The sequence below is a fragment of the Perna viridis genome, chromosome 4, assembly GCF_037379345.1.
Source record: "Perna viridis isolate PV_CMFRI_1.1 ecotype Kerala chromosome 4, ASM3737934v1, whole genome shotgun sequence".
In the NCBI taxonomy this organism is placed as follows: Eukaryota; Metazoa; Mollusca; class Bivalvia; order Mytilida; family Mytilidae; genus Perna; species Perna viridis.
Window position 1 is genome coordinate 4,165,346 of NC_142448.1, and position 16,092 is coordinate 4,181,437.

Genomic DNA, 16,092 nt, shown 5'->3' on the forward strand with positions numbered 1-16,092 from the left:
TCAAACAAAAAAAATATGATAAAAATCTATACTCGGCGTCACATAAATAACATACTGTTAAAATTTGAATAAAAATATTTTCTACGACTTTATTGACACCTACCGTCGTTTAAATTGTCTCAAATGACTTGCTCATTCGTTTAGCCAAACGGCTTCTCCCTAAACACTGAATCGTTAAATTCCGGTCAGATTTTAATTCTTGGTGCCAATATTTACATTGTAAAAAGTCGGCCATGTTTACAGTGATCGGGTTGCTAGGAGATGTTGTTTACGTTTAAATGGTTTGTCCAAAAACCGAAGAACCCAGAATGCATTTCGGCGTTATTTCGGATATCTCGGATTTATTTTACGCCAACGTCCAATACCGAGAAGTTGATCAAGCAGACGATTGTCACCGGAGTTCGACGGGAACTTACGAATTTCGTTTGTAAACAAATCGTCCCGTAGAAACCAACATGGCGGATATTAGTATGGGATTTTCCCGTAAGGATTTGTTACGCATGATTTAAGCTAATAAGCGACTCGTTTAGGGAGAAGCCGTTTGGCTAAACGAATGAGCAAGTCATTTAAGACAATTTAAACGACGGTAGGTGTTAATAAAGTCGTAGAAAATATTTTTATTCAAATTTTAACAGTATGTTATTGATGTGACGCCGAGTATAGTGTATGCATTGGTTACCATAATCTCTAAATAGGTATCTCCATTAAGATCTTATCTCAACAAGAAACAAAGAATTAGGAAATACAAAACAGATTTAGTGGGTAAATATTATATCAATATGAAATATATTACCAGAATCTTTACTTAAATATTACTACCATTACCTAGAGTTACTGACAAACATATTGTTAACAATGCTAAGAAACTGCATGATTCTCTCATCCAAGTGTAGATCTTCCAATCCTTTAAACAGGTATGGGTAACTAGAAATATAAGTTTTCAAAGATTAAAGTTTGAATATGCAAGATGTTTTTTGAAAAATTTTATTCATTTTTTCATTTTGATACAAGAAGTTGCAAGCATTGTCATGCAACTGCATACTTGCGTATAGGCAGCTACACCCCTGCCAGTCACTGAGTCAGGGTATAATGAATAATATTCCTAGAGTTAACCAGATAAAATGAATAACAAAGTTTATAAACTGAATATAGGAAAGTTTACATACCGTTTCCCATCAGATCCTAGTAAAACCAATTTCTTTGGTTTAGTTTTTGTTGGCAGAATCTGTACTGTGTTAGATACAGACTCCACTGATACCATCTGAAATAACAATTAAAACTTATATCAAATACAATCCACATGTTATACTGTACAAATGCCAGAACCAACTTTATTTTGATTTCAGACAGTTCAGTGTCCTAGAATTCCACTTTCCCATCACCTGGGGTAAGTACAATTTCCTGTGGGAAAGTTGTTTATGTTCCACTTTCCATTGGGTAAGTAGAAAGTTTTAATTTTTATAATTCCTGAAAGGATTTGATATGTTTTGAAAAGCAGATTTTTATTGCGGAAAAATTGATCTTCATTTGGAGTTTTCCTGAGGGAAGCTTAATTCAAGAAAAAATCCATTGACACTGTGTTTCTCTTTCCAAAATCTTTGAAATCTTTTTAAGAAATATAAAAAATAATAGCTACATGTATAAATTTCTTAGCTAGAACCTTTCAGAGAGAATAATAGCTACATGTATAAACTTGTTAGCTAAATGCATAAACTTCTAGAACCTTAAAGAGATATAAAATTAATGATAATCAGTCACACATTTATTACCATCTGAAAATATCTTCAATTTCAAAAAGTGAAGAAAAAACATTACCATATGTTACAGAAATACAGCTGATCTAAAAAAAAAAAATTGTAATTGCAGTGCAGTACCTTTCCAGACATTCCAAGACCAGGCATAGCTATGACAGTACCCTTCAAGGACTGCAATGCTGGACTTATCTTCTCCATTCTCAAAATCAGACTGCTTCTTTTCTGGGCTTTTTGTTGCAAGCTGGCATGCAGCTAGTTAGAAAGAAAAAAATATCAATCATCAATAATTACCTTACATATTGTAAAAATAGCAAGGTCAATCCAAAAATAAACTAGTGGCTTTTATTGAAAGTTCTGTCCATCTATTACAGACAAGATTTTACCAAACCATTAAGGCTGAAATTGACACAATTGGAAGTAAACATATGGTAAAAGTAGAATTGTAATAGTAAAATTCAGATATGAAAAAAAAGGTAAATTCTGCTAAAAACCAAAATCATGTCTGTTCTTTAAGTTTAATATAAAAAATTACCAAAATATTGTATAGATTGTCAGTTTTGATTGTTCAAGAGCAATAACTTTGTTAGATGCTGTCATACTTTTAGCTAGTGGTACCTCTGCAGGCCTTGTGATAAGGATTATTTCATTTCTGAATTTCTTTCTATCGATTTTCCCAACATGAACTAATAAAATGCTTTGAAGGGCAAAGCTTCATAGGACTTCAGAGGTTTAACCCTAAACAGATGGGCAAGTATGAGCTCTGAGTATAAGGCATACAATTAAGTTCTGAACTGAACGAAACTGGTAAAAAAAATTAAAATAAGCAACAAGTCATAACATGTAAGCAATTTACACAGTTGAGAAAAAGCTTATTTCTTACCTGTCTTAACCCTTAATTCCTAAAAAAGTTAGGGTCAACAACCTTTAAATCCATCAAATTGTTCCATTTGTGGAATTTTGTAATATGGTCCCATAGTCATACACTTTTACACCAAAACTTACTTGTTTAAATAGTTGCCAGCTGTTATTTGGATGACTAGGGTTGGTTGGATTACGTAATTTCTCCATTGCAGCATCTATCAATTTACCATACGTATCTTGAAACCATTCCTCCTGTGGGGTTTCTGGAGTCTGGCATGTTATCTCTTGTAGTTTCTCCAAGGCATACAGTGTCTATGGCAGAAAAATATTAAATATATTAAGACATTTTCTTCTTAGAAAACTAAACAAATCTGACCATAATTATAACTTATTATAGCATGACAGACAATAATACATATCAAAGTACAACCCTGCTAATAATATCAAAGTACAACACTACTGTAACAATAGATATCAAAGTACAACCCTGTTGTAACAATAGATACCAAAGTACAACCCTGTTGTAACAATACATATCAAAGTACAACCCTGCTAACAATAGATATCGAAGTACAACCCTGCTAACAATAGATATCAAAGTACAACCCTGTTGTAACAATACATATCAAACAATAGATATCAAAATACAACCCTGTTGTAACAATAGATACCAAAGTACAACCCTGTTGTAACAATAGATATCAAAGTACAACCCTGTTGTAACAATAGATACCAAAGTACAACCCTGTTGTAACAATAGATATCAAAGTACAACCCTGCTAACAATAGATATCTAAGTACAACCCTGTTGTAACAATAGATACCAAAGTACAACCCTGTTGTAACAATACATATCAAAGTACAACCCTGCTAACAATTGATATCAAAGTACAACCCTGTTGTAACAATAGATATCAAAGTACAACCCTGTTGTAACAATAAATATCAAAGTACAACCCTGTTGTAACAATAGATATCAAAGTACAACCCTGCTAACAATAGATATCAAAGTACAACACTGTTGTAACAATAGATATCAAAGTACAACCCTGCTAACAATTGATATCAAAGTACAACCCTGTTGTAACAATAGATATCAAAGTACAACCCTGCTAACAATAGATATCAAAATACAACCCTGTTGTAACAATAGATATCAAAGTACAAACCTGTTGTAACAATAGATATCAAAGGGATTTTAAACAAAATAGAGATAACTAACAAAAGATCTCATAGTACAACACTGCTGACAACATTAAATCTCGCAGTACAACCCCGCCCTGTGTGGGTCTTGGTGTCAAAACAATAGGCCTGTAGCAGCGCTAAGCTTGTTGTAAAAGGCAACTAAATAGTGCCTAAAACCCTGTCTGGGGAATAGGGCGCTCTGCCCACAGAGCAACTGACTTATGTGTCTCAGGTGGCGGAATGGGGGTACCCCTGGCATGCTACATGCTGGGGTCGTCAGGCCATAATACAGAAAACCTGACTGCAAACCATAGTGGTGCAACGTGTTGGGAAAGATGTCACATTCCTTTCATGTTAAAAAACTCTGCCATGGTATTCAATAGGAGTAGTTTTCCACTCTTCCACAGGAGGTTAAATTGCCTGACCTTATCTCCCTCTGTGTAGTTCCAATGGCAATCAAAATTTGTCCACCTCATTATAATTGTGTCCAATCCCATTTTTCATTTCATCACCATTTCATGTTCATCTCCCAGATACAGCTGAAATATTGCTGCCTGGGGATTAAACACCAACAATGAACAGTCAATCTTTCACAATCCAACCCTGCTGACAACAAAAGATCTCACATTACAAACCTACAGACAACATTAAATCTCACAGTCCAACCCTGCTAACAACAAAAGATCTCACATTACAAACCTACAAAAAACATCTCAGAGTCCAACCCTGCGACAACAAAAGATCTCACATTACAAACCTACAAAAAACATCTCACAGTCCAACCCTGCGACAACAAAAGATCTCACATTACAAACCTACAAAAAACTTCTCACAGTCCAACCCTGCGACAACAAAAGATCTCACATTACAAACCTACAAAAAACATCTCACAGTCCAACCCTGCTGACAACAATTGGTCTGAATAATAGGGCTATGCTCACAGTTGCTTTAACAGCATGCCTAAGATGACAATATCAAGAAGCTGTGATAAGTATTTGCAAACAACACTTTTACGAAAATGAAAGCTTTGCAGGGTGCAGCCTGATACGACCGCAGACATCAAGTCTGAGCAAATAAGGCTAGTACAAACACATTAATAGCCATTCAAGTTTGTTACAGCTCTGAATTTTGATTGCAATCAAAGAATCGAAGATGTCCCTTTTGCTCTAATTCCTAAACTGTTAAGTCAAACCTCTTTTTGGTTAATTATCATAAACCATTAAAGTCATAACTCCCAAATCCCAGCCTTCATTTTGTAGTATGGCATTTGTGATACAATTTCAGAGAGATCCATTCACTTATTATAGTCAAGTTTATGAATACTTACAGGTTTCATGATAGTTTTGTGCTTCTCTCTGATGATGGCCATCTTCTCATCCTTAGTGAGAGCTGAATTTGTATTGACCTTTTTAACTTCACTCTCCAACTGTTGGAGTTTACGTGAGACATCAGGGTGTTGTTGGTTTAATGTTCCAAGCCATAACTCATCCCATAATAGAGTTATCCTTCTTAATTCCTGTACCAACTGTTTTACCTCAGAAATCATTCTGTAAAAATACATTCCATACCTCAAATGAAAAATTTAAGACTGATACTTAACTTCTATTTCACACTCCCAAAATTAAAGTCATTCATATGAATAAGGTAATTATGTCAAATCAATTAGATCTATAATGTTATAACCTCTTGGTATTTCAAAAGTTTTGGTTTTGAGTACTTCTTTGTATATAATTATTTTTTGGATTTAGATCTTCCTTTATATTTGGTTCTAATGCTGCTGATGAGAGGTTACTCATCAAAACAGTGGTACAACAAATAGAAATTTGCAGTATATTTGGTACTTTGCAGAAATCCAATAATCAAGTTACAGTTACTAACCTTGGATTATTATAAGCTAATGTCTCTACAATGGAGGTTAGACATCCCTGTAACATTTTACTAGAAGGGTCTTCCTCAACATCCTCTTCTCCTTGTGAGTTATATTCCTCCCCATCTTCATCCAATTCAGTCAGGTAAGTGTTTAATAAACCTGTCACAAAAAAATACTATTCTGACAAGCTATCCAATTCTGCCAATAATATTCAAATGGACATCTTTAGCCAAACTACAGTTCAAAATAAGTTTCCAGTTCAAAGTCAGTTAGAACACTTTTCTATTCTCCATCAATTAAAATTGTGAATATAAATGTCAGAAATCTTGGTAATGAGTTGCATTTATAAAACATTAAAGCTTGTTAGTTCATTTTGAGATTCTCAGACTTGAACATAACAGATTTCAGTCTTACCCTCTCTAGTTGACTCTTTACTGTCAGATTTGAAAGATGATGACCCAACAACAGCTGGGTAAACTATTAGATGAGGAGCATCATGTGCCACACGACATAACAGATCTGATACACTCTGTCTAACATAAAGCTCTGGGTGACTAAGACGAGAAAACAGCTGCGGAATTATACCTGAAATTATCAATCACTGTCATAGATTGACTGTCTACAGATAACCAAAACAAACAAACAAAAGAAAAACAAAAAGACATGCATATAACAGATTGACAAAAAGTGATATCGAAAGAAAGCAGTAAGAAAAGTCTGTATTCTTTAATACTGAGCATGGACAGATCTTTCCTAGTCAAACAAGATTTATCAGTAAATAGAGAACTACATGTATTAATGCAGACAAACCTTTCCATGGAGCAGTTGGTGTTTTAGCTAACCCTGCTTCTAGTACATTTCTCAGTTCCCAGGCATGTTTTACCAGTAACCTAAGCAATCTTAATGTTCCTATCACATTCCCATCCTCATCACTCTGGGCTCTCTATAAAGTAATGCTCATTGTTAGTTCTTGACATTCATAGTTAAACATAAATTACAAAACATTACATTTATGTAAAATTAATTAGATGAAATCAACAAAATACAACACTATACATTGTATTTTCAATATTGAGCATCTACTTTCAGCAAAGTTTTTTTTTATAATAAATCCTAAAAAAATATCAGATTTGACAGACAAAGAATTTCCATTATTTAATATCGATACATGTTGGCAAGCCAAACATTACAAAGCACAGTTTAGTTATGACATATGTACATTTATAGCTGAAAACAATAGACACATTTCCTTTATGTTACAAACCTCTCCATTAAGTTGAAGGTATGTGAAGTAAGCCTTGGCCGAGAGTTGATAGTAGTGGTACACCCTCTGTACCACGCATTTCCATACATTAAGTAATTTATCTATACATTCCTCATTAGCGATCTGTAGGGATAGACAACAGGACAGTAACTGTTTCCTCGTTGTTTCAGCTCCTTCATCTATCTCATTCTAAAATAACAGTAAATTGGAACAATATTTACCAGATATGCTTGTAAAGATCAACTATACAATAAATCCCCTATTTCATCTGATAATACATGGTTTTATGAGGCATGAGCCCGTTATTCATGAGAAATCAATTGGAAACTGTCGTATTTCCATTTAACTCCATAGAATACCAGTTAAGCTTTAATTCTATTGATGGACTGTAGCTGGTACTGTATATAATGACTGTATACCTGGTCTTCACTAATGTCTTCTTCACTACTGAATGATGTATGGATCTGACTCAATACTGTCAATACTTTACTGGTTTCTTCATTACTGGTTCCCTAAAAAGTGTAAATCTCTAATTTTAGATATGGTATGCTTCCGAAAATTTTTTGATGTACATTTAAATCTTCTTTAAACCAATTTTTACTAAGTTAAATCCATAAAAAAAACTTACTATTAGCAAGAAAATGATAGGGAAAATACTGCCATTTAACTAGCAAAGTAGAGAGAAGTTACATCATTGACTTGAGGGCGGAGTGAAAATAAAGAAGTTGATACGTTGTAATATTACTCTTCCACAGCAAATAATATTTATGTATATAAAATCTGTCATTTAAGCTCCCACCTTAAGCTACATTCAATTTATATATTCATGTACAGGAATATAAAGCTATATACAGTAGTGTTCACTTATCGCGTACAGGCTTATAACGAATTCAGGTTTATAACAAATTAGAACAAATTTCCCAGTCCCAGTGTTTTAAAACTAATGCACTTCGTCATTGATATAACGAATTCGTTATAGCGAAATCAGGGATATAACAAAGTATTTCTTAGGGCCCGGCGACAAATTTATTGCTGGATAAAACGAAGGGGAAATTTAATTGTTATGTAAACATTGGACACCAGTTGTCTGCTACTCACGGTAATTGATTAATCAACAATTTCACGGTTGATGAACACACAGTTAGAAGATCAGCTAATATTACCTGTATTTTTGTTTTATTACTCATTAAAATATCAATAAAAAAATGACACCAAAGCCATCTAAAAATTTAGCCCAAGAACATCCCAGATTGTGAACTTGTATCACTTTTGATTTAATGATTAGGTAAGTTGGTAGTTCTATCAAAACCCCAAGCAGTGGAATATGCTGTGTAAATTACTGCAGTGTAAATTACTGCAGACTCGAAAAGGTTTGAAGAATAAAATTCTTCACATAATTGAATAGAGAGAAAACAGATTTCCTTAATATGTGACAGATTATCCATGTGATGCTTATCTTTGTTCTGTGTCTCTCACATACACTTAACAAGGATAGGATAGTACTCTGATAAAAGAGAAGGTATGCGAGTTTATAAAAACAACAACAAAAACAATTGTTTTCTTTTTTGTTCATCATTTATAATAAATACACATTACAAAACAATTATTTAATTTACTAGAAAAAAATGCATTAATATTGCTACTTTAAAAAAAAAAAAAGGGGAGATAATCCTATTTTGAAAAAAAAAATTCTGATATAAAGAACAATGTATATAACAAAGTAACTAAGAGAGTCCCCTGAGATTCGTTTTATTCCAACTCTACTGTATCTAGCAAATCTCTGAATTTATCATGTTTTTCTCATTTTCTGTTATTTTCATGTACACTCCATGCATTATATAAGGACAAAAGGTCAAGCTAATTAGAACCAAGCACCTGCATGTCAGGACAAAAGGTCAACCTAATTTGAACCAAGCACGTGTATTCAGTAATGACAGTATTTTATCAATATTATGTGTAACTATTCTTAAGCTTGGAATATGTTTTTATCTGTTCTTTTTCCCACTATTTCCAATGTCATAGTCAAAAGTGTAAATAAAAGACTGCCGTTCTCTTAATATCAATTCTGGCACTCTACACCTTTTAGACACTAGCTACCTTATTATGTGAATATAGAATATGAAATAACAGGGATGCAAGTCATCAAATCTTGCATTTAGCCATGTTCAAGTATTGAGTTAACTTTAATTAATGCCAATTTTAATCGCATTGACACCTCTTTGAACATTTTTTGTTGAGGTGACTAATTAAAAGTGGATTAACTGTATATCACAAACATATAGTCAGTACAATCAGCAGGTTAAAGGCATTTTGTTAGGCCAAAAACAAAATATATCTGTTACGGGTTTCCTAACTGACCCTAATACATTTTTTCTCCAAAATTAACAAAATTGCTAATTTCCACCAATTTCTGGTATAATACGGATCATTTCCGGTAAAACCGAAAGTATGTTTAAAACCAGGTCACAGTAGCGTTTGAATAGGAGACTGATTTACGTCACGTAAATCCAAGTGTATTACTGATGATGAGCACAATGGAAGCCACGAGTATCATGGCACTAAAATATAATAAATGCTGTCACCAAGAAAGCTAATCTCTCGTGTCAGCGCTTCCACGTAGACTGATTGTACTTACAGAGCTTTTTGAGCTCTATCATGAAGAAGTAGATAGAAAAACATTTACAATGACTGTTGCCACTTATATTACGGTACCAGACATACATTTGTACATCTATAACATACAGGTCAGACATTCTTCATACTTAAAGTTTAATAAAACATATGAATGAAACATTTTGACAACACTTTATTCATATAAATATGCATTTTTCACCTTGCCTTTCAAAAAATACATTTTTCACTTTGTCTTTCAGAAAATACATCAATGAACAGAGAAATTTGTAACTTTTTAAAATATATTTGCAGGTAACATTTTAAAATACAGTGTACTTATATTTTGTTCAAAATTCCTACAAAAAATAAATGTATTGTAATTAAAAGACATGATTAATAGGTGTGTATGTTAAAAATTAAACTTTCTACTTAAAACCAAACACTTTCATGACTTAAACATGATGCTAAATTACAAATATAGGCTCAACTTTAGTCAAGAAAAAATAAAATGAAAAAAAAAAATGAAAATGCCTACCTACCTACCCTAATTTTGGGAGGAATGTAACCCTAAACAGACAATTTTTTTTGCTTTAAGAATACAGTATATACTCGAGTATAAGTTAATCCGCCTATAAGTTGGACCCTCTTTTTCAGTCCATAATTTCTGGAACCTAGCTTTGACCCGCTTATAAGTTGGACTGTTTTCTGACAGCTGCATCGCTAACATTCCTTAATTACAATGAGTTTACCTGTCTGTTTTGAAAGCTTCAATAAATGTTAAATAATTACAAGCCAGAGTTGTTTTTATAGTTGTTAGTAATTAAATTCTTGAATAAAATCATTAATGGCCAGTATTGTGGCTAAATAAAGACTAAACAGTAAATATTCTTTTACTGCATCATATTTTAGCTGCAAAATGTAGAAGATCAAGACAACCTTTCTAAAACTAATGTTTACAATTTAACATTGTGGTAAACAGCACCGGTCTGGCTGCATGTTCAAAGTTGGTGCCACACTCATGTCAATTATCCAGCTTTTGACATTTTCAAACTGAAAATTTTAGTTCATATGATATATCGCCTTTAAGTGGAAACTCTTCCCAGCAATTAAAAATTTAGTCCCAAAAATCTGACTTAAAGGCAAATATATAAGGTAACCAGTTTGTATAATATGACAAAATGATACTAAGAAGGATATGAAATTGCTTGATTTAACAGACTTCTCCAAGGATGACGAAGTGAGAAGGTGAAAATCCTTGCTACTGTAGGGCAACCAAACTTGGCCTGGAGGTTGAGAAGGGTGAATCTCTAACATTTTTGGGCAACCGTGCCAACCATTTTGTCTGGTTTGGTGAGCCTTTCCATGACTACTAATGAATGGTCTTCTTTAAATGATAGAATCGACTTCCTTGTTCAATACATGTCTAAGCTTTTAGTCAACATATTCCTGAAACCAATTATAACTAAGGCACTAAATTATTATGAAAATTATTTAACTTTTAAGCTAAGAATACCTTAGGTAGTAGAGAGAGAATCTCTGCCTTTTCATCTGTTAGAAGTTCTACACTGCCATGGCTATAAATATAATATTTTAACAAATGTAATACAAACAATTTTCTCATTGGGATGCAGCAGGGTTAATAGATTATGTTATTACAAATCTCCTTTATTTAGCATTACACACTAAACTGGTTCCTGGTGTGAACACTTTAGTAATAAAGTAAAACTTTCATAACCTATAGAACACCAGAGAGTCAACTAAGCAATATGTCATTCACTACTCATGTCATCAGTCTAACAGTTGGATAGCATTGATCAAGTAACAAGTTAATAAGTTAAGCATATTTACAATTTCTTTAAGTATGGAAAGGATTTTTCACAAACTTAATGAATAAATTACCCTGTTACTGGTAATGTAACAAGAGATAATCCCCATATGATAGCACACTTGCTCCTCCTTCACTTAAAACAAATTTGACATTAGACGTTTCTATATGTAATCGTCTGACAAAGCCTGTCAAGTTTTTTGTCAGATTGTGATGACATGACTGATCTGATTAATGACCATTTTTTTTCTTCTCATAATTCTTAAATTTAAAAAAATTATGAATTAGATATCTGAGGAAATGTTTTGTTGTAAGTAAATTTACCTTGCATTATCAACAGACTTCCTGCCCCACTTGTAGCACCATCCAGCCAATGTAAACCAGGATTTACTCAGGGTAGGACATTCCATTGTACTTAGATGGAGCAGTTGACCTATGACCTTGTCACTGTGAGACAGAATGGGATTGTCACCAATCTTTAAATCTACAAACACAATTGAAAGCAATTAATCATATATTTCAATGAATACATGTCAATAAATACATTACAAAGTAAATGTACTATGTCATAAAATTGAAACAGTTCAGACCATATAAGAAGAAATCAAGACCATGGTAAATACAGTACCATTATCTTTAAAGCACAAACACTGATAGAAGTAACTTTGTATTAATCTTGAACTAATGGGACAAAAAAAATCAACCTAGAAGGCTTAATTTGATCTACAACTACTGTTTTAAAGGAGAAAAAATTACAACAAAGAATTTGAAGGCAAGTAAGGTTTTCTTGGTAATTTCCTACCTGTTTCTGAATCTTCAATGACAATTCCTAACTTCTTCCTGCTTCCCCTTACTTCAACCTCTAACAAAAGCTGCACATTGTGAGTTAATACAGAAATGTCACCCTCATTCCGTAACTGACTGGTCAACATAGACAGGTTCTTATGATCTATCTGTAGCCATTTAACTAAGGTCAAAAGTGACCTTGAACTCAAGTCATTACAACTCAACAACATACTTTTGTCCTTGACATCTTTCTGAAGGTCAGAACATACATGACCTACAATACTGTTACTGATGACATCAATTCCATCCTTCAGTTGTCCTGTTGCTTGAAGTAACTTAGCTGTAGCTCTTTCTACTTGTAACACATCCAACTGACAAACTGCAGACTGGTTCCCCCTTAGACGAGTTAGGGCAGGTAATAGAGTGTCTTTTTTAGATAACCGTCCATTCTCAACAGCTCCATCAGACAATAAGTTGATTTGTTGAAGCAATAGTTTCTCAGCTAAATTGTAATTTTCCTGTTTTCTAGCCAGATTAGATATCCCAAGCTGTAGCTTTAACTGCTGACCAAGTAAACCTATGATAAAGTACAAAGTTATCAATACGGGATTGCTGAATTATCTTTCTTTCTTACAATATTCTTTAACTATTTTTTTAATCTCAGTTTATTGTTCAATATTAAAGTAAACTATCTGATTTAAATTTAACCTACAGCAACATAAAGACAAATATGGTCTGGTAACCATGGCAACCCTCAAGAAAGGAACACAATGTAACTATATTTAATATGGAAACATATATCTAGCTCCATATAGGTAGGTCAAGATAATTTACCTCTTTATCAATTTACCAAAAAATTGTTACTGTAGAAAAACACCTAAATTGCAATACTGTGGCATGCATATTTTTCAAGAAAAAGGCATGAGAATGTATATATACTTGATTTTTTTTCTATCCCAGGAAGATGTTGTTGCACATTCAGGAATCTCAGAACTTGTAAAAAGTTGCTAACTTCATGTTCATCTTTGTCCAAGACAAATTCACCACTGATTGGCATCTGCAAAGGCTGAAATTCAAGTGTAAAATGTTTACATCATGTATATTGGGACACAAACTAAAATCAATTACGTTAAAGCAGACCTTTATAACTTTTAAAATATCATTCCGTCCAACAAAATCTTATAACCTAAAACCACTTTTGCGTAAATCATAAAGATAAATGTAAAAATAAAATAATTCACAAGGCAAAGTTTGATGTGACTGCAGAGGTCAAACCCTGAGCAGCTGGGAAAAGAATAGATACAACACTCAAACTTGATTGAGCTCTTAATTTTGATTAGGATTAAATCCTGGACAGAAATTTGACCAGAATTTGTGAGGTCAAAGATCTTAAAAGTTTGCAATTAGACATAAGAAATGAGCAGTTAATACAAAGTTGAATAAAATGAATATTGCTGTTTCTGACTCCTATTTTGCTCAAAATTTTGTCACCCAATTCTACAAAAGTTGGTGCATAACTCCCAAAATCACACTGAAAATCCTTTGGGAGACTGGAACCATGTGGCAAAATTAAATTGAGATCCATGAAAACCAGTGGATAATGATACCAACAGTGAAGTACCATTAAGCCAGCACAGTGTTGTCAAAATATTTGTCATTTAATATTTACTCTTCTAGCCTCGTCCTCAAACTGCCTCTTCATGAAGTGGGTAATATACAACTCAGTAAGAATATTCTGGGATGATAAAACTGGCCATTCGATGGAAGTTACTCTCAGCATATCCTCAGTTATTTTCTCTGTCTGAGTCAAACACTGAGCATATTCAGATCTATATGTACAAGAAAATGAAGATTAGGATTTTCTGCAACAGGAAAACAGGTTTATCTCTAAATCAACTTTAATGTGTATGAAATTTAAAGTCTGTCATCAACTTAAGATCTGTCTAGAAAATTGGATCAAGTGGCATTTTCTCGATTTCCACTTTTTAATACAGGAGACAATAATTAAAAGTAAAGTAGAAAATCTTGATAAGAGGAAGTAAAGAAGAACAAAAAAACAATCATCACCAAGTTTCTACATACTTCATTAGTTTCTGGTCCATAACTGCAGAAGCAACCCTAATAAAATATTGATGAACATGATCCAGTTTGTCACTGGTTCCTGTAATGTTGTTCTTCCCTAGCTCATCCTTAGTAACCTGGTTTAATGATCCCCCTGGTACCAGTTCCATATACTCCTTTACTCCAGGGACATTGTACAAATCAAATTCAGATAGAGCTCTGAAATGGAAGTTTAATTCTGAAATGTAATCCAGAGAAATTTACCTACATATTATAAATTTAAAAAAAACTTGATGGAACCATGCTTTCCATTGGAAAAAGGACAATATATCACCACTGCCTTAAAAAAACAAGATTGCTACATGTAGCCATATGTTTCCTTCCCCCCAGCAAATAAAGAGTGCAAAAACCCCAAAACTCCTGTAAAATTTAAAACTGATCAAAACAAAACTGCAGGGCAATATAATCAACTACATATGGAGACTATCAGACAAAATTTGAACATAATCCCTTGAGTGGTTTCTGAGGAAATGCAGTCACAATGTGTAATATGTATAAATTTAAACAATGTCCCATATCTTCTGTAAAATTTGCCTAATCAAAATGGTAGTGCATTATGATCACCTACACATGGTGACTAACAATCCTACATATTTTTATCAAAATCAGTAGAGCAGTTTTAGAGGAGTTGCATCTACAAAGTGTCCATATATTGTAGAATGTACTAATTCAACGAAGTCCCATCACTTCTGTCTAATTTGCCTCCAAAAAAAGTGTGAAAGCCCCATAACTCTTGTAAAACTTAGACTTGTCAAAACAAAATGACAATCCTACAAAATTTGAACAAAATCTTTTGAGAGGTTTCTGTGGAGTTGTGTTCACAAAGTGTTCCTATTAGTGTAGTATGTACAAAAAAAATAGTCGAAGTCAAATGACTTCCATAAAATTATCCAAAATAAAATGGAGGTGTGCATTTTACAACCCTGCAAAATTGGAATGAAATTTGTCCAGTGGTTACAAAGGAGTCACTTTCACAAAAATATTGTACAAAAAACAGGTGAAAGTCTAATAACAATCACATTGTGCACATGAAATAACCTGCTATGTGAATTGCTATGCAGGTTATTAAGTGTGCTTATTTTCAAGTTTGTACTACAGGCATTCAGGTTATTTCAAATAAACGAAAAAAAAATATACCACCCATTCCTTATAATTCAATTTTATTATAAAAATTCAAGGAGTACACCATTAAATAGGTTTATGACGTCACAGTCATATTACAAAATTTGGCCATTGAGATGAAAAAGCAGCGTAAAAAAATTACAAAGAAAGAGACAAGGTGATTGCAGACCATATATAGACCTCTCCTACAAGAGGAGGTATCATATTTGTCATTAATTAAAAATACTGCGAGCAAACTCACAAAGAGAATACCCCAGCTTCAGCATGGACTTCAACATAAAAATCAAGTTTAATTATCTCCTTTTCAACTCCTCCTGACAGAAGTTATAATCCTTCATGCACATTTACTTATGATGCCTAACTTTCATATAAAATTTCATCAAAATTCCACAAGCAGACTTGGAAGAGTTGCGCTAAGTTTTATATGTAATCACCTTTGGTCTCACTAACCACTTCTAATGTTTCAATTACTTTACATGTTAAACAAGTCATTTTCAATGTTTCACTGTGAATTCCTAGGACAAATGACACCTTAAAGTTGCATACCATTGCAAAGCTTAGAAAATAAGGCTTTCAAAATCATTACTTTAATGGTATGATGACCGAAGAAATTCTTCACAAAATTTACTTGAATAAAAAATACTGAAATCAATGTTTTTACCTTTTCTGCTAACTGACAGCTTGGAGGCAA

At 33.2% G+C, this 16,092-nt stretch overlaps 1 protein-coding gene across 1 annotated transcript in view; it reads right to left on the reverse strand.

The window, feature by feature from the left end:
- LOC148618495 (serine/threonine-protein kinase SMG1-like) overlaps positions 1–16,092 on the reverse strand; it is a 110,034-nt gene that overhangs the window by 56,770 nt on the left and 37,172 nt on the right. Inside the window, exons 28-43 of the mRNA XM_088577510.1 lie at positions 14,241–14,438; positions 13,828–13,987; positions 13,098–13,224; positions 12,175–12,735; positions 11,697–11,856; positions 11,061–11,121; positions 7,354–7,446; positions 6,935–7,123; positions 6,481–6,613; positions 6,085–6,255; positions 5,679–5,829; positions 5,128–5,347; positions 2,757–2,927; positions 1,875–2,006; positions 1,167–1,261; positions 826–924 (exon numbers count right to left, since the gene is read on the reverse strand). Of these exons, the coding sequence (XP_088433636.1) occupies positions 826–924; positions 1,167–1,261; positions 1,875–2,006; positions 2,757–2,927; positions 5,128–5,347; positions 5,679–5,829; positions 6,085–6,255; positions 6,481–6,613; positions 6,935–7,123; positions 7,354–7,446; positions 11,061–11,121; positions 11,697–11,856; positions 12,175–12,735; positions 13,098–13,224; positions 13,828–13,987; positions 14,241–14,438 (2,721 nt within the window). The remainder of the gene's footprint in view (positions 1–825; positions 925–1,166; positions 1,262–1,874; positions 2,007–2,756; positions 2,928–5,127; positions 5,348–5,678; positions 5,830–6,084; positions 6,256–6,480; positions 6,614–6,934; positions 7,124–7,353; positions 7,447–11,060; positions 11,122–11,696; positions 11,857–12,174; positions 12,736–13,097; positions 13,225–13,827; positions 13,988–14,240; positions 14,439–16,092) is intronic.